At 50.8% G+C, this 18,935-nt stretch overlaps 14 protein-coding genes across 14 annotated transcripts; 9 read left to right on the plus strand and 5 right to left on the minus strand.

Annotated features, from left to right (window-relative positions):
• Positions 1–12: 12 nt before the first annotated feature.
• BCR37DRAFT_381997 (SKIP/SNW domain-containing protein) lies at positions 13–1,840 on the minus strand. The gene has a single exon (XM_040869782.1). The coding sequence runs from the start codon at positions 1,810–1,812 to the stop codon at positions 70–72; it is 1,743 nt and encodes a 580-aa protein (XP_040723657.1). The 5' UTR covers positions 1,813–1,840; the 3' UTR covers positions 13–69.
• Positions 1,841–1,957: 117 nt separating this feature from the next.
• On the plus strand, positions 1,958–4,720 carry BCR37DRAFT_381998 (uncharacterized protein). Its single transcript, XM_040869783.1, has one exon. It carries the CDS (start codon positions 2,097–2,099, stop codon positions 4,545–4,547), a length of 2,451 nt encoding a protein of 816 aa, XP_040723658.1. The 5' UTR covers positions 1,958–2,096; the 3' UTR covers positions 4,548–4,720.
• Positions 4,721–4,899: 179 nt separating this feature from the next.
• On the plus strand, positions 4,900–5,199 carry BCR37DRAFT_338132 (ankyrin repeat-containing domain protein; the record flags this gene model as incomplete). The annotated part of the gene is made up of 1 exon (XM_040867290.1): positions 4,900–5,199. A coding segment is annotated over one exon (300 nt), but the record flags the coding sequence as incomplete, so codon positions are not given.
• BCR37DRAFT_370310 (uncharacterized protein) lies at positions 5,067–6,710 on the minus strand. The gene is made up of 3 exons (XM_040868328.1): positions 6,537–6,710; positions 6,185–6,483; positions 5,067–6,138 (listed from the first exon to the last, which is right to left on the minus strand). The coding sequence occupies exons 1-3, from the start codon at positions 6,642–6,644 to the stop codon at positions 5,400–5,402; spliced, it is 1,146 nt and encodes a 381-aa protein (XP_040723660.1). The 5' UTR covers positions 6,645–6,710; the 3' UTR covers positions 5,067–5,399.
• On the plus strand, positions 6,602–7,829 carry BCR37DRAFT_101440 (2-dehydropantoate 2-reductase). Its single transcript, XM_040865858.1, has one exon. The coding sequence runs from the start codon at positions 6,840–6,842 to the stop codon at positions 7,800–7,802; it is 963 nt and encodes a 320-aa protein (XP_040723661.1). The 5' UTR covers positions 6,602–6,839; the 3' UTR covers positions 7,803–7,829.
• A 27-nt stretch (positions 7,830–7,856) lies between these two features.
• Positions 7,857–8,174, minus strand: BCR37DRAFT_394373 (uncharacterized protein; the record flags this gene model as incomplete). The annotated part of the gene is made up of 1 exon (XM_040871459.1): positions 7,857–8,174. The coding sequence occupies one exon, from the start codon at positions 8,172–8,174 to the stop codon at positions 7,857–7,859; it is 318 nt and encodes a 105-aa protein (XP_040723662.1).
• A 424-nt stretch (positions 8,175–8,598) lies between these two features.
• BCR37DRAFT_394374 (uncharacterized protein) lies at positions 8,599–9,526 on the plus strand (the record flags this gene model as incomplete). Its single annotated transcript, XM_040871460.1, has 2 exons — positions 8,599–9,448; positions 9,486–9,526. The coding sequence occupies 2 exons, from the start codon at positions 8,599–8,601 to the stop codon at positions 9,524–9,526; spliced, it is 891 nt and encodes a 296-aa protein (XP_040723663.1).
• Positions 9,527–9,603: 77 nt separating this feature from the next.
• BCR37DRAFT_334448 (carboxymuconolactone decarboxylase) lies at positions 9,604–10,044 on the minus strand (the record flags this gene model as incomplete). Its single annotated transcript, XM_040867143.1, has 1 exon — positions 9,604–10,044. A coding segment is annotated over one exon (441 nt), but the record flags the coding sequence as incomplete, so codon positions are not given.
• A 331-nt stretch (positions 10,045–10,375) lies between these two features.
• Positions 10,376–11,128, plus strand: BCR37DRAFT_350016 (uncharacterized protein; the record flags this gene model as incomplete). Its single annotated transcript, XM_040867974.1, has 1 exon — positions 10,376–11,128. One exon carries the CDS (start codon positions 10,376–10,378, stop codon positions 11,126–11,128), a length of 753 nt encoding a protein of 250 aa, XP_040723665.1.
• Positions 11,129–11,492: 364 nt separating this feature from the next.
• BCR37DRAFT_101428 (uncharacterized protein) lies at positions 11,493–13,119 on the plus strand. Its single transcript, XM_040865857.1, has 4 exons — positions 11,493–12,169; positions 12,220–12,345; positions 12,395–12,472; positions 12,518–13,119. The coding sequence occupies exons 1-4, from the start codon at positions 11,856–11,858 to the stop codon at positions 12,762–12,764; spliced, it is 765 nt and encodes a 254-aa protein (XP_040723666.1). The 5' UTR covers positions 11,493–11,855; the 3' UTR covers positions 12,765–13,119.
• Positions 13,120–13,540: 421 nt separating this feature from the next.
• Positions 13,541–14,087, plus strand: BCR37DRAFT_394378 (uncharacterized protein; the record flags this gene model as incomplete). The annotated part of the gene is made up of 3 exons (XM_040871461.1): positions 13,541–13,779; positions 13,829–13,954; positions 14,006–14,087. The coding sequence occupies 3 exons, from the start codon at positions 13,541–13,543 to the stop codon at positions 14,085–14,087; spliced, it is 447 nt and encodes a 148-aa protein (XP_040723667.1).
• Positions 14,088–14,131: 44 nt separating this feature from the next.
• On the plus strand, positions 14,132–14,471 carry BCR37DRAFT_382004 (uncharacterized protein). Its single transcript, XM_040869784.1, has one exon. It carries the CDS (start codon positions 14,154–14,156, stop codon positions 14,349–14,351), a length of 198 nt encoding a protein of 65 aa, XP_040723668.1. The 5' UTR covers positions 14,132–14,153; the 3' UTR covers positions 14,352–14,471.
• Positions 14,472–14,721: 250 nt separating this feature from the next.
• On the plus strand, positions 14,722–17,101 carry BCR37DRAFT_382005 (zinc metalloendopeptidase). Its single transcript, XM_040869785.1, has one exon. The coding sequence runs from the start codon at positions 14,874–14,876 to the stop codon at positions 17,052–17,054; it is 2,181 nt and encodes a 726-aa protein (XP_040723669.1). The 5' UTR covers positions 14,722–14,873; the 3' UTR covers positions 17,055–17,101.
• Positions 17,072–18,934, minus strand: BCR37DRAFT_101446 (nucleoporin protein Ndc1-Nup). Its single transcript, XM_040865859.1, has one exon. It carries the CDS (start codon positions 18,811–18,813, stop codon positions 17,089–17,091), a length of 1,725 nt encoding a protein of 574 aa, XP_040723670.1. The 5' UTR covers positions 18,814–18,934; the 3' UTR covers positions 17,072–17,088.
• Position 18,935: the final 1 nt, after the last annotated feature.

An 18,935-nucleotide genomic window follows, 5' to 3' on the forward strand; every position in this document is an offset into this window, starting at 1 on the left:
GGTCCTAGAGGATGTAGAATGACATTACAAGACAAGGCCAGGGTATTCAACCAAGCAGAAGACTCCTATTCACTCTTTCCGCCGTTTTGCGTCGTCCGGCCCATCACTCGCAGCACCGACCATCCGTTTCCTGCTCGGGTGCACGTCTCCATCATCCTTCTCAAACTGCACAGGCCCCTCGCGCGCTTCTGCTCCCTCTGCACCGCCAAAGCCCTTGGTTGCTTTACCTAGCACATCGAATCTCGATTGCTTTGTGACATTCTCAACCGTCTCCTCCTCTTCCTGCCCACCTCGCTGGAATGGCCGATAAATGGCATTCGCTGCTTCTCGACTTGCAAAGAGAGGCTTGTCATAAAGATTATACGCGTCCTCTGCGCCGAATCCAGCATTCATACCAGATGTTTGGTTGAAGAGTCGTTGATCCACCATACTCTCCTTGGACGCTGTTGGTTTCGCCAAACCCAGTGCAATCTTTTCTGAGATATCACGCTGTCCCTCGCGTTCAAGTTGTTTCATTTGTTGGTCTTTGCCCATGCGACCCACCCGCATGGCTCGTTCGGCTTCTTGCCGGCGTTCCTTACGTAGTCGTTCACGCTCGCGCAGTTGTTCATCATCAGAGCCAGATGCAGAAGAGGAACGTCGTCGTCGTCTTCGTGGCGGTGTCCTTGAATCAACAGGTGATCTCGGCCGTGACGCTTCTCTGCGGACCACAGGCGATGGTGAACGTGACAGTCGTGTAGCAGGTCCCATCCGTGCTTCCCGTGCACGTTGTGCCAATTCCCTCAATTGTTCCTCCTTCTTCTCCTTCTCTCGCATGGCGATCTTCTGTTGCATTTGAGAGCGTGACTTGACTTCTTCACGCGCATGTCTGTCTGCGAGGTACAATGCTTCACTCAATTTTGCGAAATTGTCATTGATGGAGGTATCCTGCAACCCACGACCATCCGCAGCAAGTCGCTTATCAAGCGCAATCGTGAAGCCTTTTGCGTTTTTCCAATTCGAGATGCTCGGTGGAATGACCCAATCTTGTCGTTCTTTTGCAGATACCTTTCTCGGTGGTGAGTGTAGGACGGGTGGTGGCGGTGATCCTGGTCCTCGCGGGATTTTACGAACACGATGGCGTGGTGGTTCGAGTGGATCTTCAGGCATGTCTACCATCTTGATGATTCGCTGTTTGTGTGTCACATCCGATGCTTCACCCATTTGACTGGCAGGTGTATACCTGACAAAGGTCGCATCACGTTTCCCTTGTGACATGACCGTTTTGGGACGCTGAGCAGCGAGTTGACCAGTGACTTTGAGTTGTAGTGCAGCATTGGTTCGTTCAGCACTCTCTTGCACTTCCTCCTCTGTCGGCACATCCAGGCTAATCTCTCCAGCTTCAACTTGGTTGCGAATCGGTATGAGATCTTTGAAACTCGTCTGTACGATACGCCCTTCACCGTGACCTTGCTTTGCAATCGCATCATACTGAATCTTACCGGCTGAGTCCACCTGTAAAGCGAGCGCACCACCGGAGGATTTGGTAGAAGTCAGACCCATGCCACGAGGGTACTGCGCCATGTTGATTTCAGGATATGCACCACCATCGCCATAATCCTCAGCACGCTTCGGTACAAAGCCCTGACGATGACCATACGCTGGGATGCTGCCATGCCGCGCCAGCGTCGTCACATGTGACTGGGCGACGGCGGCGGGCGCTGTAGATGAGACATCTTCCTCATCGCTGCTATCCCAACGACTCCCGCTGCCTGCTACCTTGCGGGAGGTGTGTGCTTTAGGATCAGGCAGTACCTTGGACAGGCCCGACATGCGACAATTTAGAGTGGGCAGCTGTATATGTTTCTTGCTGGTTGAAGTAATTGTGAAGTTGAACTTTTGACTCGGTGCACGTGAATGCAACAGCGCGACAGAAAATTGGAAATGGACGCGACGAAAACAAAAACAAGACAGGAACTACTCACTTATTATTCAGTTACTACTGCTGAACTCAAGCTGCCGTGGCCTGCTACACTGCTCTGCTTGCTCTGAACTAGACAAGAGCTGCTATTGCTAGCTCATACAAACCATTTCTGCTGTCTGCTGCGTTATTCACAATGCCAGACGACTCTCTGCTCGACTCGCCCATGTCGGCGCGTGATTACAAGTACATCAAGGACTCGTACTTCTCCCAAAATCATCCAAACCACATCAAAGAAGACCTCAGTCTCTTTCAAGGCTCTTACATGCGTGGACCTCTAGACTCGGCTGCAAAGCAAAAAGCGGAATACCTGCTAGCCTTGCTCGATGCAGACCGTTCAGTCGCATCGCAGCAGCAACCACAACAACCGTCTGCTGGACAACAGCTAGGCAGGCCACAAGCTGCATCGAGTCCCAAAATGGACTCAGTCATGGAGCATGATTTATCAGCAAGACGCGTCTCTGTTCAATACCCCGAACAATCCCTCGGTACCGTCTCCGCAAACCGTACACCTTCCTTCCAAAAACACTCGATGCGCGCCGAATCGAGCGGTCTTGCCATTCAAGCTTTACGTGAAAAGTTGTCTGCATCCACAGCATCCAAACAAACAAATTACCAGCCTGCGCAAGTCCAAGAAGTCGATGATTCCTTCTTCAAGCCCATGACGAGCGAGCCGCACAACTCAACGCGTCCAATGTCTCAGGAAATCACACCTTCTCCGCTACGACACGCTTCGCAGCAGCAATTTTGGACAGCCAAGCAGACATGGGATACAAAGCACATACCCGCAACGGAACCCAGTCTTCCTCATGCACTCACCAGCCATGAAGAACAAGGTCAGGCTGAATCGATGATTGCTGCACTTGGTGTCTTGTCGCCTATTCGTCGACGTTCCTTACAACCAGAAACAACCATCCCCCAAGCACCCCTCTCACCTGCAATCAGCCATCTCGGATCCGTCGCTGAGCAAAACAGCATCGATGCGACCCGTGGCGACTTGACACGTAAGCACACTGCAAGCAGTCAACACGACCACTCAGACACCCGTTCTGCCCTCTCCAAAGTCGATGCAACCTCTTTACAACACGCCATTCAAGATGCACTGCAAATCACCGTTCCCACACCAGGCGCTCAATCGCAACACGGCACACTCGGTGCCAATATTGCAGCGCGATTCCGAGCATCGCGTGGATCTGCAATGGACATGGATGGGTCTGGTTCAGGTGGCCCGTTACTTGATCTTGCAACCCCTGCAAAACAACCATCCGTCCAACAACGTCTCCCGTCTCTAGGAGAATTACAAGTCTTGGAGCCCATTAAGCAGGGTAGCCCCTTACAAGGCGAACCATCTGTCCATCGCATGGCGCCAGAATTGCAACGAACAGACAGTAACAAGGAAAACAGCGTTCCACCTAATCAGACGAATCAGTTCGTGACGCTTTCTGAGCATGATATTCGAAGTCTTGTTGAGCAACTTGAACAAACACAACATGAATGTTCTCGACGTGGCCTGATTATCGATACATTGGTGCAACAATCACGCCAAGCTGGTTCGGATGATGTTTCGAGTCGGGAGAATGCGCAGAGAGAGGTGGAGACACCTGTTGAAGATGCTAGAGCTGCGGTGGATGCAGCACGGGCATTTGAGTTGGAACAGGCGAAACAGCAGATGAGCGAGATGAAGGCCGTCATGCAGACTTTACTTCAACAGCAACACCAACAACAACAGCAGCAGCAGCGGCAGGAATCTGTTCGCGAGTCGAGTATTCAGCAAGTCGCGAATGATTTAGCCACTGCACCGCTCTACAACCGTTCTCACAGCGCATCACCTGCATTGCCACCTGTCGAGACATTACAAGTGGAAGAGTCCATTGCGGATAAGATGCAACGATGGGATCAGAGTATTCAAGCTGAAGCGAATGCTACGTCCATGCATGCACGGGAGTGTTATCAAACGCCATCTTACCTCAGAGATTATAAGCGACAGGCTGCTGCGTACGAATCGCCTGTTTCGGCTACTCATGCTTCGTTGAGAAAGACACAGGGACTGTCCCAGTCACAGCCTCAAGCATTCCGGCTCGCTGAGCACGTTCCACTATCTCCAATCTCAGCATACTCGCCAGTCCGCGCAGGGTCGCCGCGATCGCAACAAGCCAAGCAAGGACAGCAGCCGATGACGAAACCGTTGCTTGCGGCGAATATGCCAGATTACGATGCGCATCGTCTTGGATTGAGTGAATTGTATGAGACACTCGCGCTAGCGCAGGTGGATAGTATGGATACACACATGCGAGGCAACCTCATCAAGAATATCGCTATCCAGCTCAATGTCCCACTGCACGACCTCTCCTCGAGTATCTGCCAACTTGGCTCAGAAGCAGAGAATCGAGAAATGTTGGTGCATGAGACGATCAAATTACGCATGTTTGCTGAGCAGGTGCATGCGAGTTTGTATGCAGGTGCACGCATCGAAGGGTCTGTGGTGCAGGATGCGTGTTTGGCGGAGATGGGTGAGCGTGTGGGTCAAATGGTGCAGACGATTCAAGTGCTTGGTCGGCGGCAGAGGGTCTTGAGTCATGGTCAGTGAGTTTGTTTTATTCTTGTATATTATTGGCTGCTCTGCTCTTCTCTAGCGTATTACTAGAGGCATGTCCATGGTCTCCTGGATTACTGATCGAGTGTCCGGCGATCTGATGAGCTGAGTGAGCTCCTCCCAAATTTTGTTTTTCAACAGATTCAGCGACACAGCGAATACAAGCAACAAGAAACAAGGCCCATAGCTCAGAGATCCATAAGTCAAGGCTGCAATGGCATATGACACATCGCCATCATCAGAGCTATTCCAAGAACTTCTTCAATGCGCGCGATATGGAGATTTGGAAGAGCTCAAGGAGTATACAACGCCTGCTTACATTCCTGCTACAAGCCTAGCTGCCGTCCTTGCTCAGCAGGATGAGTGGGGCAATACAATGCTTCATTATAGCTGTGCAAATGGCCATGTCGCCTTAGTCCGGCATGTCACGCCGTCATTGCCAATTGAAGCATTGAATCTCGTCAATGAAGGCGGGAATACAGCCTTGCACTGGGCGAGTCTGAATGGACATTTGGACTGTGTCAAGGTCTTGCTGAGTGCCGGTGCAGATGCGAAAATCATCAACAAGGCGAGAAGAATGGCCGTGGATGAGGCGGAAGCGCAAGGAAAGGAGAGTGTTGTCTTGTGGTTCCTTGCTCTTGACATGAAGCATGAAAAGGAGGCATTGGGCGCAGCTGGTGGCAAGACAGAGGATATGGAGGAAGGGACCATCAAAATGACTGCTGGCACTGTGTCAGCAGACGCAACTGAGGATGAGGAGATGGAGGACACAGCAGCATCAGGGGAAGATTTGCCAAAAGACGACTTGGATGACCTCGATTGAAGCTATGAATGCAACCGAAACGTCTACAAGAACTTTTGCTGCAATGTCCCCTTCAACAATCCAGCAGCTTCTAGCGTATCCTTCGATCCACGCTGATACTCGCGCCTCGGAAATGGCGTCAACAGGACATACGCATGCCCTGCAGCATCACTAGCACGATCGACCAGGCCGTACACGTCGTCTACCGTGTGCGTTGTATTGAAAGCAGACACAAGTCTGCCGCCCGCAGCGAGTCGTATATTGAGCTGTGTCTGTGGTAGAGATGCGTCGACGTCCATACTCGGCTGTGCGTTTGCACTCGATGATTGTGACGCAGACTGCTGTAGTGCTACTGATGCATTCCCTGCGGCCGGTGGAATCTCACTGCCGAGTCGGTGGCCTTGTCCATCGAATGGTTTGTGTATCTTTGGGGGAGGACTGTAGTTGTCATCAGACTTTTGCACTTCCACATCCACTGGCTGCCCAAAGGCGACATTCAATAGGGACAAGGGTGCATGACCCTGATTGATGGCTTCTAGGTATTCCTTATTTGCAGGATCATCGAAACGGAATAGAGGCCCATCATCCACAGAGAATCCATCCTGCCAGAGTTTGAGTGTTCGCTTGACGCGTGGAGGGACATGTGCCATAGATCGTCGAAAGACCTCATTGGGGTCTTCGACTTTTGTAGAATCTGCTTCGTCGCTGCCAAGTGTATATCCTGCGCCCTTGAAGCGACTTGCACCCGATGCATCGTCGTCTTCATTCGGTGGTGCCCCGCCTCTAGTCACATTAGCAACGGATAGACCACCTGTAAAAGCAGACTTACTGTTGAGCCTTGCGCATGATTTGTTCAATCAGTCCCTGAGCACTGCGATCCTTCTTCTTGCTATTGGGATCCAATACACCCAATCCACTCTTCTCACCACCCGTGTAGAATTCCGCCGGCTTCTCATCATCACTCTCATCATCATCACTACCATGCTTGGCAATACTTCCAAGCGTGCTCACACTCCCAGTCGCGCGTTTCGCGGTGGTTTTGCTAGAAGAGCTTGCTGCAGGACGCGAAGATGGAGCAGTTCGTTGTACGGACGCTTCATTCCCCTCCAAGAAAGAGGCAAGCGCTTCCTAGAGCAATGCATTAGCGCTCCGTGACATGCATCGATGACGAATATATTTACATTCAAGTCGCCCTTATTTGCGTCGAGGTAGAATTGAGCGGCCTCAGGATCGCTTGTGCCGGTGATGGCAAGGAAAGACGCGACCTGATCATCAGATGAGCTGCTCATGGTGTATGAGAGGCAGGAGCTGGCAAAAGAGGTTGAAAATCGCTGGTTCTTTGGGTAGGAAACGGTCGAATGAGTTGAGATGGGAAGAAACCTCAAAATTTGACAAAACTGCTGCTGCTGCTGGTGGCCTGTTCTCTGTCTCTGTGCTCCTTCTCTCTACTGATAGCTACTGGTACTCGTATTGCTGCTGTTTTCATGAGAGGTCCTTCTGTCCTTGTCATTGGAACAGGCTCCATCGGCTGTTGCTATGTGTATCTACTCACAAAAGGCGGCTGCAAAGTAACAGCCGTCTGTCGCTCCAACTACGATGCCATCTCCTCCTCTGGTATCCACATTCAGTCGCCTGAGCACGTCTGGGGCAATGTTCACTGCACTCCCCATCGTGTAGTCAGAAAAACACAAGAGTGTCAAGAGACATTTGACTATGTCCTCGTCTGTGCAAAGACGTTTCCAGAGCGTGCTTCGTTTGTGGAGGACATCAGACCAGTCTTGGGAAAAGATACTTTGATTGTGCTCATACAGAATGGTATTGGTATTGAAGAACCTTATCAAGCAGCCTTTCCTGGTCAAGTCATCTCTGGAGTCGTCTATCTACCAGTATCCCAGCCTCAGCCAGGTCATTGCAGTGTCAAAGGCCCAGATATCCTAGAGCTTGGCACCTTCCCCGCCTCTCCTCCTCCTCCTTCGCTCAAACGTCTCGAATCACGCCTCCTCGCTGGAGGCGCACATGTTGCTTGTTTTGAAGATATCCAAGCACGTCGTTGGAAGAAGAGCATCATCAATGCGTGCTGGAACCCACTCGCTGCACTCTGCTTGAACACAGATTCAGACTTCATCCATTGCCATCCAGAAGCACCGAATGTGCTCCGTGCAACCATGCACGAAGTCGCTGCTGTCGCTACAAAACTCGGCTACCCACTAGGCGACGCCGAGATTGAGGAGCAAGTGACACGGGCATTCACAAGAGCCAAGCACGGCACGGGGATCAAGATGAGTATGCTGGCGGATGTAGAGAATGGGAGTCCTATGGAGGTTGAAGCGGTTGTTGGTAATATTGTTCGGATTGCACGAGAGCAAGGGATCCAGACACCGAGGCTGGAGATGTTGTGGATGCTTGCTCATGCCAAAGACCAGCATCTTACCGGGAAGAAGCAGTAGCCCCTGTCAAAAAAGCATAGACAAGACATAGAAGAGCCATGCATCGTTCACAGCTCACTGGAACTTGCGCTGCTCCTTGACCAGCCCAACCAATCTCCTCACACCCAACAGGAACCGCTTCCGATGCCGTTCACGACTCAGTCGACCTCGCTTATCACTCGGCTTCTCATAAAACTTTTGCTGACGAAACTCACGCATGACGTTGTTTTGTCGCAGTACGCTGCCGAGTTGGCGAAAGGCGCCTTGAATGTCGCCTTGCATGACAGTCTTTGTACGACCAGAGTAGGAAGCGAATGGACCCCGACTTGGTGCGTTTCTGCTATTGAGAGTTGGCGTGATGGGTTCATCTTTGAAGAGAGAAGGCAACGCCATTGGCCGTTTCGTCGGACTCGGTTGAGACGACGGCAGAGATGTTTCTGCGACTGTACGTCGTTCTGTCCGCTCAGGAATCAAGCCTGAGAAGCGAAAAGGCTGTTGTTGCGATGTGCTGGATGCTGTTGTCGTCGCCTTTCCTGCCGCATCCGGGGCCGCCTCATTCGTAGATGCCAAACGGCGTGCTATTCTATAGCAAGGAGCAATCAGATGTCTCCTTGCCAGTCCCAGTCTTCCCAGCATTGTCCCTGTGTCTCTCTATCCCAAATCAAGCGGAAGTGTCTTGGTCGTGAAATGTTCAAATTTGATCTTTTCGTCCTCGCACGCAGCAACGAGACATCCTAGACAAAGTATCTGCTTGCATTCTTGCTCTTGCTTCTATCTGCTCAAAAGTCACTGGGAGGGCACGATCAGGTGGCATGCTATGAATCATGATGCCAATGTCTGGGCAGAAGAGGCCTCGCACAGCTCTGTATGGGAGACTTCAACAGCTTACGACGTCGACGCGCCGGGGAAGCAGGACATCAGGCCGCTGGAGGAGAGAACATGGGAAGCGGAGGCCACACTTGAGAAGAAGACTGATTTTGACGAGGAATCTGCAGAAGCGGCAGACGATGAAGGCAACTTTGGAGACTTTACAGATGCCATCGAGGACGAAGTGCCAGTGCTAGACCCGCTCCTCGAAGCAGTCTTTGCATCTGATGTGTTCCCGAGCCCATCAAACGTGTCGTCCTTTGATACTAATGGGCTTAATGTGCCGCCGCTCACCATCGACTCGACAGCAGCGACTTGGACACGCCTAACAACGCTTAAATCTCTCAGTCTTATCCGCTTCAACGGCAGTGCCATCCAACGCGATGTCAAAGCAATCGTCGAACGCTGGCTAGCTCTTGAACAACAGCAAAAACCATCCTGGACGCGTCCGCATCAACGCAATTCACGCGTCAAGGCAAGAGAATCAATTGGTGCTGCGGTGTTTGGTTGGACGAGTACGGCTGTACCACCTTCCTCACGAGGGTCTTCGAGGAGTGGTGCTGTGAGTCGTGGGGGTAGTACACCTGCGTCCACACCGTTGACGGCAGTCTTTTCAGCGGTTGATACTGCTGCAGTCCAAGCAGAGCCGCCAATTGAATCAGCCATGGAAAGTCGTCTCCCGCAACAAGCCCCTGCACCCAAAGAAAATACGCCGACTGTGGCAGCGATTCCGGTCAGCCAAGCAAATGCTTGGGACTTGTCCTTCTTTGAAAAGCCCGTCACGTCTGCCCAGCAAGCAGGTGCAGAGGCCTCACCTGCCATATCACCACCAACAAGGTCGCGTGCAGCGAGTCGATCTAAAATGGACGATACAATAGATCTAGAGATTCAGCGCATCGTTGCACTTCTGCCAGATCTGTCATTCTTGACAGCTACTGGATGACTCACGCTACCTCCCAATATGAAGCGCAACGAGGAAGCGAGAGACCATATTGTAGGCAGCAATTGTAGCAGTCAGCTCGACCGTTGCTACTTCACTGAAATGATCCTTGACTTTTGCGAAGAGATCATCTTGTACGCTGATATCTCGTGTCATAGCACGCGTATAATCCAAAACAAGTCTCTGCTCGTCATCCAAGGCGTCAAGCACATCGTCGTGTACTTGATCCATGATTGACGTTGAGACACCGGCTTTAATGGCAAGTCCGACGTGCTGCTGCCACTCATAATCTGCATTGTTCAAGACGGCCACATAGCAGATACTCAGCTCTCTAATGGCATCCGTCAGGGAGGTCCCTGAACGAATAGCACCCATATAGTGATTCCATCCGGCTGCTAGGGGAGGAGCACGAAGCAACATCCGGTCTAGCTCGAGCAGAGTACCGCCTCGACGACGTCTCAGATCATCTGCAATGGGCCCTGCCACATCTTCGGGCACATAAGGAAGGCGAGGCCCAGTTTTCTCGAGATTGGTTGGTAATTTAGTCTTTTCTCCAGACATGTTGATGACTTGATAAGAGAGATGATTCTTCCTAACTTAAACGAGAATTGTATCAGAAGCAGTACTATTGTCAGAGGCACAGAAGTAGTCCAAGGACTGCGTCGTCCTCGGTGATTTCGTGAGATTTGCGACGACGACGCATCAGCGCAGAGGCAACAACAAACACACGTAACACAGACGCTCTTTCCCTTCCTTCTCTTGCTTTGCCTCGGGCTGCCGAGGTCTCATGTTTCTGGCTCAGCTATACTCTTATGCATTCACACTCTTTCTCATCACATCACCCCTCACAAGCTATGTCGATACCATTCTTTCCATTCGCAGGCTCAAGACTTCTGCCGGCTTCTCCATAGACTTGTGTGGCATCAACCTCGTAGCCAACCTGCTTCGCATCAATTTTTGGATCGGAAAACGGTACGAGTGGAGCTTACTTGTACAATCGATCGTCATGGTTGTTACACAGCTTTTTCTACTGCAAGCTTGCCTCGAGTATCGTCCAATCAGACTCAAGACGCAAGAGAGCGAGAGGCCATTCAATCTCTGGCAATGGTCAAATCGAAACACATACTGGCACTCGCTGCTTCGACTCGTTGCGGCATTGTTTGTGCTTCAGTACCTCTTTGGCAGATACCCGCTCTATGTTGACCTCCTCGGCACTGTAGCTCTTGGCATCGAGGCAACTTTACCAATCCCTCAATTCCTGAGCAATTTGCGACACCGCAGTGTGCAAGGTGTGAGACTCTCCATGCTCGGTAGCTGGCTCCTCGGTGACTTTGGCAAAATGATCTTCTTCTACGCCGGTACCAGCACGAACGTCTCACTGCAATTCAAACTCTGTGCGCTTGTTCAAACAGTCTTTGACTCATGCATCGGTGTTCAATACCTGCTCTGGCGAGATAAGCCACCTGCCGTACTAGACATGGACATGAGCCTCCCGAGCTTAGACCTTGCAAACTCGAAAGGATCGCTGCTCCCGCTATGAGCGCTTTGACACACTGCATCCTTACGGTGGACTGACCTTTGCCAAGAGACTATGCAGCGACCCATCGTCATCGACGATGATGTCTGTCATAGGCGAGGACAATGCCACAAACAAAGTTTGCGAGGTTCGATGCAGCTCCGGGAGGGACGCTTTATGCAAACATGAGCACAAACATTCGTGATTACCAGTCGGTCGCAAACAACAAGTCCATACGACAGCGCCCACCACTTCTGTTTGTCAGCTCCTGTCAGCTGTGACCAATCAATGCAGCGGCCTTGCGACTTGCCATTGCGATAACCTCAAACAAAGGCCCGCAGCAGCTGACGGGTGTTCTGAATAGTGATACGTTTCCGCATCACAGAGCGCTACAAGTCGTCCCCAAAACAATTGCCTCAGGGAGAGAGGGAGAGAGAGGGGAATTTCGATGGACACTGCAATGCTGTCTGCTATAGGGACTTCAGTAGCAGCAAGTCACGCCAGACTCCTGGACTTGGACGCCAGTAGAATTGCTGCGTTCTCACCATTTTACTACAGATTGGGCCATGGTTCATGTGTACGATTCTGCATGGATAAGTCGACATGTTTTTTTGTTTGTTCATTTCTCCTGACATTGCCAGGGTTCGTTCCAAGCAATTGCACCAGTGACCAGGCTGGCCTCTTATAAGTCCCCTCCCTTCCGCTTTCCGGACAGTGGGACACTACACAGCGAGATTGTCCTCTGGAAAGGATGAAGTCGCTGATGATCTCTCTACAAGTCCTACTGGTGCTGCTGCAGAGTGCAGCTGCAAAACCAAAGTTTTACCGAAAGTTCCCAAGATCTTGCCAACTTGGGTCGATCCAAGAGGACAGCAAGGCCGAAATCGTTGAAATCAGCTACCATATGACGGCCAAGCAAGCGCCCGTCTGGGATCTTACTGATACAAACGAGGGCGGTGTGCTCATTTGGCTTGGGCTATCGCAGACTTATGACACAGGTGGGATAATTCAACCTTCTGCTGAAAAGCGTTTCGAGAACACCTGTCATGCCAAGACTGGCGAATGGTAACAGAAAGTAGCATGAATTGGGCATGCAAACTGACTTCCTGCTACAGGTGTTTGATGGAATCCGTCTTCGTGGGTGAAGAGGTTCCCCAATTGGAATCACCAGCTGTGCCGTGGAATGGACGCACTGTCTTCGTCAAGTCTCGCATGGTCGCTGCCAAAAAGCACTGGGAAATGTACACTTCGATTGACAGTGTGGAAGCCCAATGCTAACCCTCGCGGCAGGACAATCTCCGAGACATCTGGTCAGCGACTCACAAATATGACCGTTCCAATCAACGCTATGACTAGAGGCATGAAAGCGTAAGTCTCGACTCAGTTGCTCGTAATTTCCACTAACCAGGATAGCCTATTGGCAAATGTTGAGCTTATGGACGGATGGGAACCCTCAATTTTAGGGCATACTTACTCTGATGTCAAGATCACACTGTCCAGCCCTGACAAGACATTTCTCAAGCCTTTCTCCGACGAGGACTGTAGCGTTCAAAATGTTCTTTCCTCAGCAGACGGAGCAATTTGGCGCATCGGAAGCATTTTTATGAGGTCTAGTGCAGCTGGTGGCGTACGTGACCCGCACAAGACAGCGACAAACTGATTCCATGTGCGATGAGACTTATGCGCGTTGAACCTGCAAAGTTCGCACCTTTGAGTCCACAGTCAACAGTCGACAGCTACCCTCCTTAGCGATGATGCTGAACCTGCTACAAGGATTTTGTGTGAAATAGGTCTCCTACGCAAACATGACTCCATTCAAAACGTTGGTAGCATTTCTAAAATGAGCAGGAACTCGGCAGATACAGTAGCCACGCTATTTGCCATTACAATGACCTCAAAAGCCTGCAGCAGCTTGCAGGCGCTCTGGACAGTGTTACGCTTCCGCAACACAGAGTGCTACAAGACATATCCAATCGATTGTCTCAACGACAAAAGTCCCGTTGGGCCCTCTGCTATAGAGGTTCCAGTGTCATCAAGTCACGCGGTTGAGACTCTCAGAATCGGACTTGCTGCGGACTCACCATAGCTGCGGATTCGGCTGTGGAGCATGTGTTCCACAAGATTGTTTGTTGCTTCATTTCCTCCTGGCATTGACAGGGTTCAATCCGGGCAATTGCACCGAGCCGGCCTCACTTTTGTGGTAGAGCATGTGTGTTGGCAGCAGCCACGTATTTCAGGAGTGCACCTTCTGAACAAGTGGAAGATAAGGGTAAAGAGGACACGTAAGGGGATAGGAACCATATCTTCATATAACAACAGCTCAGACCCCTCCTTTTCTGCTTCAGCACAGCAAAATTGTCCTCTGGAAGGATGAAGTTGCTGATAATCTCTTTACAAGTCCTGCTGCTGCTGCAGAGCGCAGCTGCAAAACCAAACATGTTCTATCGTAAATTCCCAAGACTTTGCCGGGTTGCCTTGGACAGCAAGGCCGAAATCGTTGAAATCAGCTACTATATGACGGCCAAGCCAGCGCCCACTTGGGATCTTAAGAATACCAAATTAGGGGGTGTGGCGATTTGGCTTGGGCTATCGCAGCCATACTCCACGGGTGGACTGATCCAGCCAGCTGGCGAGAAGCGTTTTGATAACACCTGTCATGCCAAGACTGGGGAGTGGTAACATGATGGCATCGAATTGAACATGCAAGCTGACTTCCTGCTACAGGTGTCTGTTGGAAGCTGTTTACCAGGGCGCAGAGCTGGCCCAGTTGGAATCACCAGCTGTACCGTGGAATGGACGCACAATCTTCGTCAAATCTCGCTTGGTCACTGCCAAAAAGCACTGGGAAATGTATGCCTCGATTGACACAGCGTGAAGGCTCCATGCTAACCATCGCGGCAGGACAATCTCCGATACATCCGGTCAGCAACTGACAAATATGACCGCTCCAATCAACGCTGTTATTGAAGGCATGAAAGCGTGAGTCTTTACTCCTTCCTAGATGTTGTCCACTGACCGACCATCCAGCTTGACGGCCGCAGTTGAATACATGGACGGATGGGAACCCTCGGTTTCAGAACACACTTACTCTGATGTCAAGATCACACTGTCCAGCCCTGATAAGACGTTCCTCAAGCCTTTCTCCAATGAGGACTGTGACGTTCAGAATGTTGTTCCTTCAGCAAATGGAGCAGTTTGGCGCATCGGAAGCATTTTTATGAAGTCCGTTGCAGCTGGTGGCAAATAGGACCGGCCCAAGACAGCAATGAACCTATTTCATGTCTGATGAGACTCTCGGATCACTTCACTTCTCGCAATCGTCATATGCATGATACTAGCTGGTCTAGCATGTCTCACACCAATGACCAAGCCTTTGACTATTCAAGAGCACACTAGTCAAGATAGAGCAGATAACCAGTCTATAGTGCCCAACTCTGCTTATGCCGACGAGAAATTGATGCTCTGACGTCCGACACACTTTGCTCGTAGTCCACGGGTTTAAAGCTGATGCAGGTAGCGGGCCAGGGTGAGGTAGTAGGTACTAGGTATCTATCGCCAGGGTTAGTGACGATCGCGCTCAAAATCTTGGACACCTGAACCTCAAGCTCTACGCCTAACTTGCCCATTCTTCATGCCTAGACTCATCGACTAGCAGTCATGCGCTCCTAGCAGGCTTCTATCATACGAGTACTTCTCAATATCGGTTCTGTACTTAGACTTTTCTGTTGACAGTCGCTCGAAAGGGTGTTCTTGTCTTTGATCTACCGACATGTCGACGGTTTCTTTTCACCGCCGTCTTCTGGCAGCATTCAGTGTTTCGCTTCTTTTTGCCATCATCTTCTCTGTCAGATATTTGAGTATTGACTCTATCTTGCCAGCTCAGCTCAGCGGCTCGTCAATATGGAAGACTAAGGGCACATCGATCGATGTTGCACCTGTTACAACAGCGCCTTCGCTGTTCAGTACCCCTCCTCAAGCACCCATCAACTTTAGCTTATCAGCTGAACAAATTCACAGTGCTGCCGAGAAGCTCATCAGAGAGGCACAAGCAGCACACGACGAGATCGCTTCGTCCAAAGTGGCCGACTTTTCGAAAGTCGTCAAACCACTGGCGGAAGTCCAAAGCGATTTTTTGCGTAATGGACATCTGACATTCCTGTACACCGTTTCAGCGGATGAATCTGTTCGTAATGCGTCTACACAAGCAGAGCAAGACATCATGGACTGGATGGCGGATGCTGAAATGCGTGAAGACCATTTCCATCTTGTGCAACAAGTAGTCGATGCTGGCTTACAAGACCTTGATGAAGAAGATGCACGACTTGCTACATTCATGGTTCGCGACGGACACGCGCGTGGATTATCATTGAATGTCACACTACGCAACCGTCTCATTCAGATCGAGAAGGAGTCAGTCACGGTTCAGCTAGCGTTCGAGAGAGCCCTTGCGAACAATGATGATGCACTTTGGTTCACGGACCTCGAATTGGATGGCGTACCGCGTGATCTGGTAGAGTCTTGGCAGTCTAATGCCGATGGGAAACATAAAATGACCTTCGCCTACCCACACTATTTCCCAGTCATGAGCTACTGTCGGAATGCAACCACGCGGAAAGCTGCTGCGAGAACATACCAGTCGCGTTGTCCAAACAATACTGATTTGCTCATCGAAATGCTCGCTTTGCGGCGAGAAGCAAGCGACATACTTGGGTTCAGCAACACTGCCGATCACCTGCTCCAAGACAGTATGGCAAAAGATAGCCCGCGCGTGTTGGACTTTTTGAACACCCTCAAGACAGCAATCGCCTCGTCTCGCGACAAGGATCTGGAACAGTTGGGCAAAGTAAAGACTGACGCTGGTGGCCAGCTTCCTCTGTATGTATGGGACACCAGCTTCTACGACAACACTCTTCTCGAACAACAATATCACGTAGACGCGGAAAAGGTCGCCGAGTACTTTGAACTCACCAACACTATGAGGGGTATGCTCAATATGTACGAAAAGCTCTTCTCGTTGCATTTTGTCTTGCTCGACGAGACGAGCAACCTTTGGCATGCTGATGTACAGCAATATGCTGTGTGGCGACTCGACACTGGCGACTTTGTTGGTTACATATATTTCGACTTGCATCCAAGGGAGAACAAGTTCAAGCACGCTGCTTCCTTTTCAATCTCACCTGGATTCCTTGAAAGGAACGGATCCCGACATTACCCCAGCAATGCTATTGTCTGCAATTTCTCCGAGCCCAAAGATGGCAAGCCGTCCTTGTTGAAGCACTCGGAAGTCGAGACACTTTTCCATGAGCTTGGCCACGGAATACACGCCCTGGTTGGCAAGACAAAGTATGCTCGATTCCATGCGCACACAGCATCAGACTTCATGGAGACGCCCTCCACCATGCTAGAGTATTGGGTCTGGCATCCGGAAGTGCTCAAGCACCTCTCTAGCCACTACCTGACGGACGAACCAATGCCAGACAGCCTGATGAAAGATCTCATCAGGACGAAGCACGTCTTGTCCAGCATTTCGAATGCACGCCAGATTGGGCTTGCGACCTTTGATATGCGCATTCACACGGCAGCCGAGCCATTCACCAAAGATCAGCTCACGACGCTGTACAATGAATGTCTGACTGATGCAGATGGTATCCTGCGTCGTGACCAGTCAGCAGGAGATGTATATACACCCGGCCAAGGCTCCTTTGGTCACATCATGGCAGGGTACGCAGCCGGATACTACTCGTATCACTGGTCGCGTGTCTTTGCAGCCGATTTGTACTATGGTGCTGGATTCAATGAGCGTCCTCTTGATCCAGAACTGGGCGCTCGCTACCGGGATGAGATTTTGGCGCCAGGTGGTTCAAGAGATGAGGAAGTCATGATGGAGCGGTTTCTCGGCAGAAAGCCAAATAATGCCGCCTTTTTAGCAGAGTTGACAGATGTACAGTGAGAGGTAGGGATAGAATTGTTCATTAAGAAAAGTGCTAAAGATATGCCTGGAACGCTTCAAGCAACTGTTTTCTCGCATCGCCAGCGAGAATGTCGACTGTATTGATGTCGTCCGATACAAGCGGTTGCTGCTCATCTTGATCCTGCTGCTTGGCTTTGCGGTACTGTCTTAGTCTTGCAATGACACTTTGAAGCTTTTCCAATGAAGTGAGGACGCGCGATACATCCTTATGTGCTCTGCCAAAGGTGTCATCTTCCAATGATGCAAGCAGCATGTCGCGCAAACTTTCAATGGCCAGAATGGCAAACTCGTGTCTCGGCATGGCTTCTTCCCCTGCTCGAAGGACTTTTGCAAGTAAACGTATAGCAGTCAGCTCAGTAACAGGTTGCCACATGGGTTTTGTGAATTCAAGTGCATGGCTCTTGATTGTCGTCATCACAGACTGACCCATTTGGCCAATCTGCTCAGGCGCTTTGATGGCTGCGGCAGCGGGCTGAGTTTGACTTTTGAGTTTATCGACGATACTTGCATTCTTGTGACCAGATAGGAAAATGTTGGCTTGATGCACTTGTACAGGTGGTGGTGTACCAATGACGCGAGCTTTGGGTGCTGACTGAACAGTCGGATGTGCTGGCTGATTTCCTTGTGTAGAGCCACTTGCAGCACTTACAGAATCAATGACTTCGCCAAGTACGACTAGACATGCATTGACAATGGCAAGCCACATGGTCGCATCTGGTGCACCAGTCTCAAATATCGCGATGCGTCGGTCTTTGCCATGCGCAGCAATCAGACGAAGCTCTTCGAATGCAATCAATTGCGTGAGCGGCTTTGAGGTATGCTGGAGGCCTTTCAGAAGTGTCTCGTCTTGAAGCATTGACTTTTCGCTGATGAGCTTGCCCTTGTATGTCGGGCCTTGCGAGAGGTAGACGTTGAAGAGCCAATGTAGCACATTCCAAGCAAAGATGATGAGCGTTGCAATGAATGTTGTGCGAATACACATGCCAAAGCCTACTGGCCACTCTGGTGGTACTGTTGATCTTGGAACGTGGTAAATGAGTCGAACGAAGCGCAAGACAAAGCTGTATAAAGATGAGCGAAGGATGAGATAGCCAAGGGGAGCAACCAGTGAGATTCCAAGTGCCTGGACCAGGCTTTGTACAGCAACCATTGGCAATTCTTCTTGCATGCGCGTAGGAATGGGTCGTTTCGCAAGAGGACGTGCGAGCAAGTCGAGGTCGCATGCTATATGCTTTCCGCTCTCAAACACAGCCAACATCACAGAGAAGAACATGAGATAGAGCCATCGTTCATTGAGCCTTGGCAGCTCATACGTTCGCTGCGTTACCAGTAATGTCAAGCCACTCTTTTCGTTGGTATTATTGATGTATGTGAGCACAAAGAAGGTCGATGCGATTGTGTATGCAATGGCCGCTGCGATGGATGGTGCCGACAAGACATTGAATGGACTCAACGGCCTGGCTATCCGCGTCACATGCAGATTCGCCTTGCGTAGAAGCAACAGCGGTGCCAAAGCCAGGAAGATGGCAACACTCCTAAATCCTGTCCATGACCACGGGAAGAGGTACCACGGGCGATAACTGTGCCCTAACAGAAACGATGTGCCGTAGCACAAGACGTATAAGCAGACACACGCGTGGACAAAGCGTTTCTGAAGGACGCGCGAGACAATGGCGTGGTACGCCGGAGCCCGAAGCCGAGGTGCTGCATTGTTGAAGCTCCCTTTTACCGAGACCATTCAATATCGCGTGCTCCAGAGGGCCGGACTCTACCAGGCACCGTCTGGCTTGCTAGATGGTCTCTTCTGATGTCTCTTGCTTTTGTCCTTGTGCTGGTCATCGCACGCGAAATTCTGTGAGA

The sequence above is a fragment of the Protomyces lactucae-debilis genome (assembly GCF_002105105.1).
Source record: "Protomyces lactucae-debilis strain 12-1054 chromosome Unknown BCR37scaffold_16, whole genome shotgun sequence".
NCBI classification, from domain to species: Eukaryota; Fungi; Ascomycota; class Taphrinomycetes; order Taphrinales; family Protomycetaceae; genus Protomyces; species Protomyces lactucae-debilis.

Bases quoted from the DNA above. Each gene is read 5' to 3' on its own strand.
- BCR37DRAFT_381998 (XM_040869783.1), top strand. From the start codon at position 2,097: ATGCCAGACGACTCTCTGCTCGACTCGCCCATGTCGGCGCGTGATTAC.
- BCR37DRAFT_382005 (XM_040869785.1), top strand. From the start codon at position 14,874: ATGTCGACGGTTTCTTTTCACCGCCGTCTTCTGGCAGCATTCAGTGTT.
- BCR37DRAFT_382004 (XM_040869784.1), top strand. From the start codon at position 14,154: ATGGACGGATGGGAACCCTCGGTTTCAGAACACACTTACTCTGATGTC.
- BCR37DRAFT_101440 (XM_040865858.1), top strand. From the start codon at position 6,840: ATGAGAGGTCCTTCTGTCCTTGTCATTGGAACAGGCTCCATCGGCTGT.
- BCR37DRAFT_381997 (XM_040869782.1), bottom strand. From the start codon at position 1,812: ATGTCGGGCCTGTCCAAGGTACTGCCTGATCCTAAAGCACACACCTCC.
- BCR37DRAFT_101446 (XM_040865859.1), bottom strand. From the start codon at position 18,813: ATGGTCTCGGTAAAAGGGAGCTTCAACAATGCAGCACCTCGGCTTCGG.
- BCR37DRAFT_101428 (XM_040865857.1), top strand. From the start codon at position 11,856: ATGAAGTCGCTGATGATCTCTCTACAAGTCCTACTGGTGCTGCTGCAG. The intron at 12,170-12,219 runs GTAACAGAAAGT...TTCCTGCTACAG, and splicing joins CATGCCAAGACTGGCGAATG to GTGTTTGATGGAATCCGTCT. The intron at 12,473-12,517 runs GTAAGTCTCGAC...TAACCAGGATAG, and splicing joins ATGACTAGAGGCATGAAAGC to CCTATTGGCAAATGTTGAGC.
- BCR37DRAFT_370310 (XM_040868328.1), bottom strand. From the start codon at position 6,644: ATGAGCAGCTCATCTGATGATCAGGTCGCGTCTTTCCTTGCCATCACC. The intron at 6,484-6,536 runs GTAAATATATTC...GCATTGCTCTAG, and splicing joins CAAATAAGGGCGACTTGAAT to GAAGCGCTTGCCTCTTTCTT. The intron at 6,139-6,184 runs GTAAGTCTGCTT...TAATGTGACTAG, and splicing joins ATCATGCGCAAGGCTCAACA to AGGCGGGGCACCACCGAATG.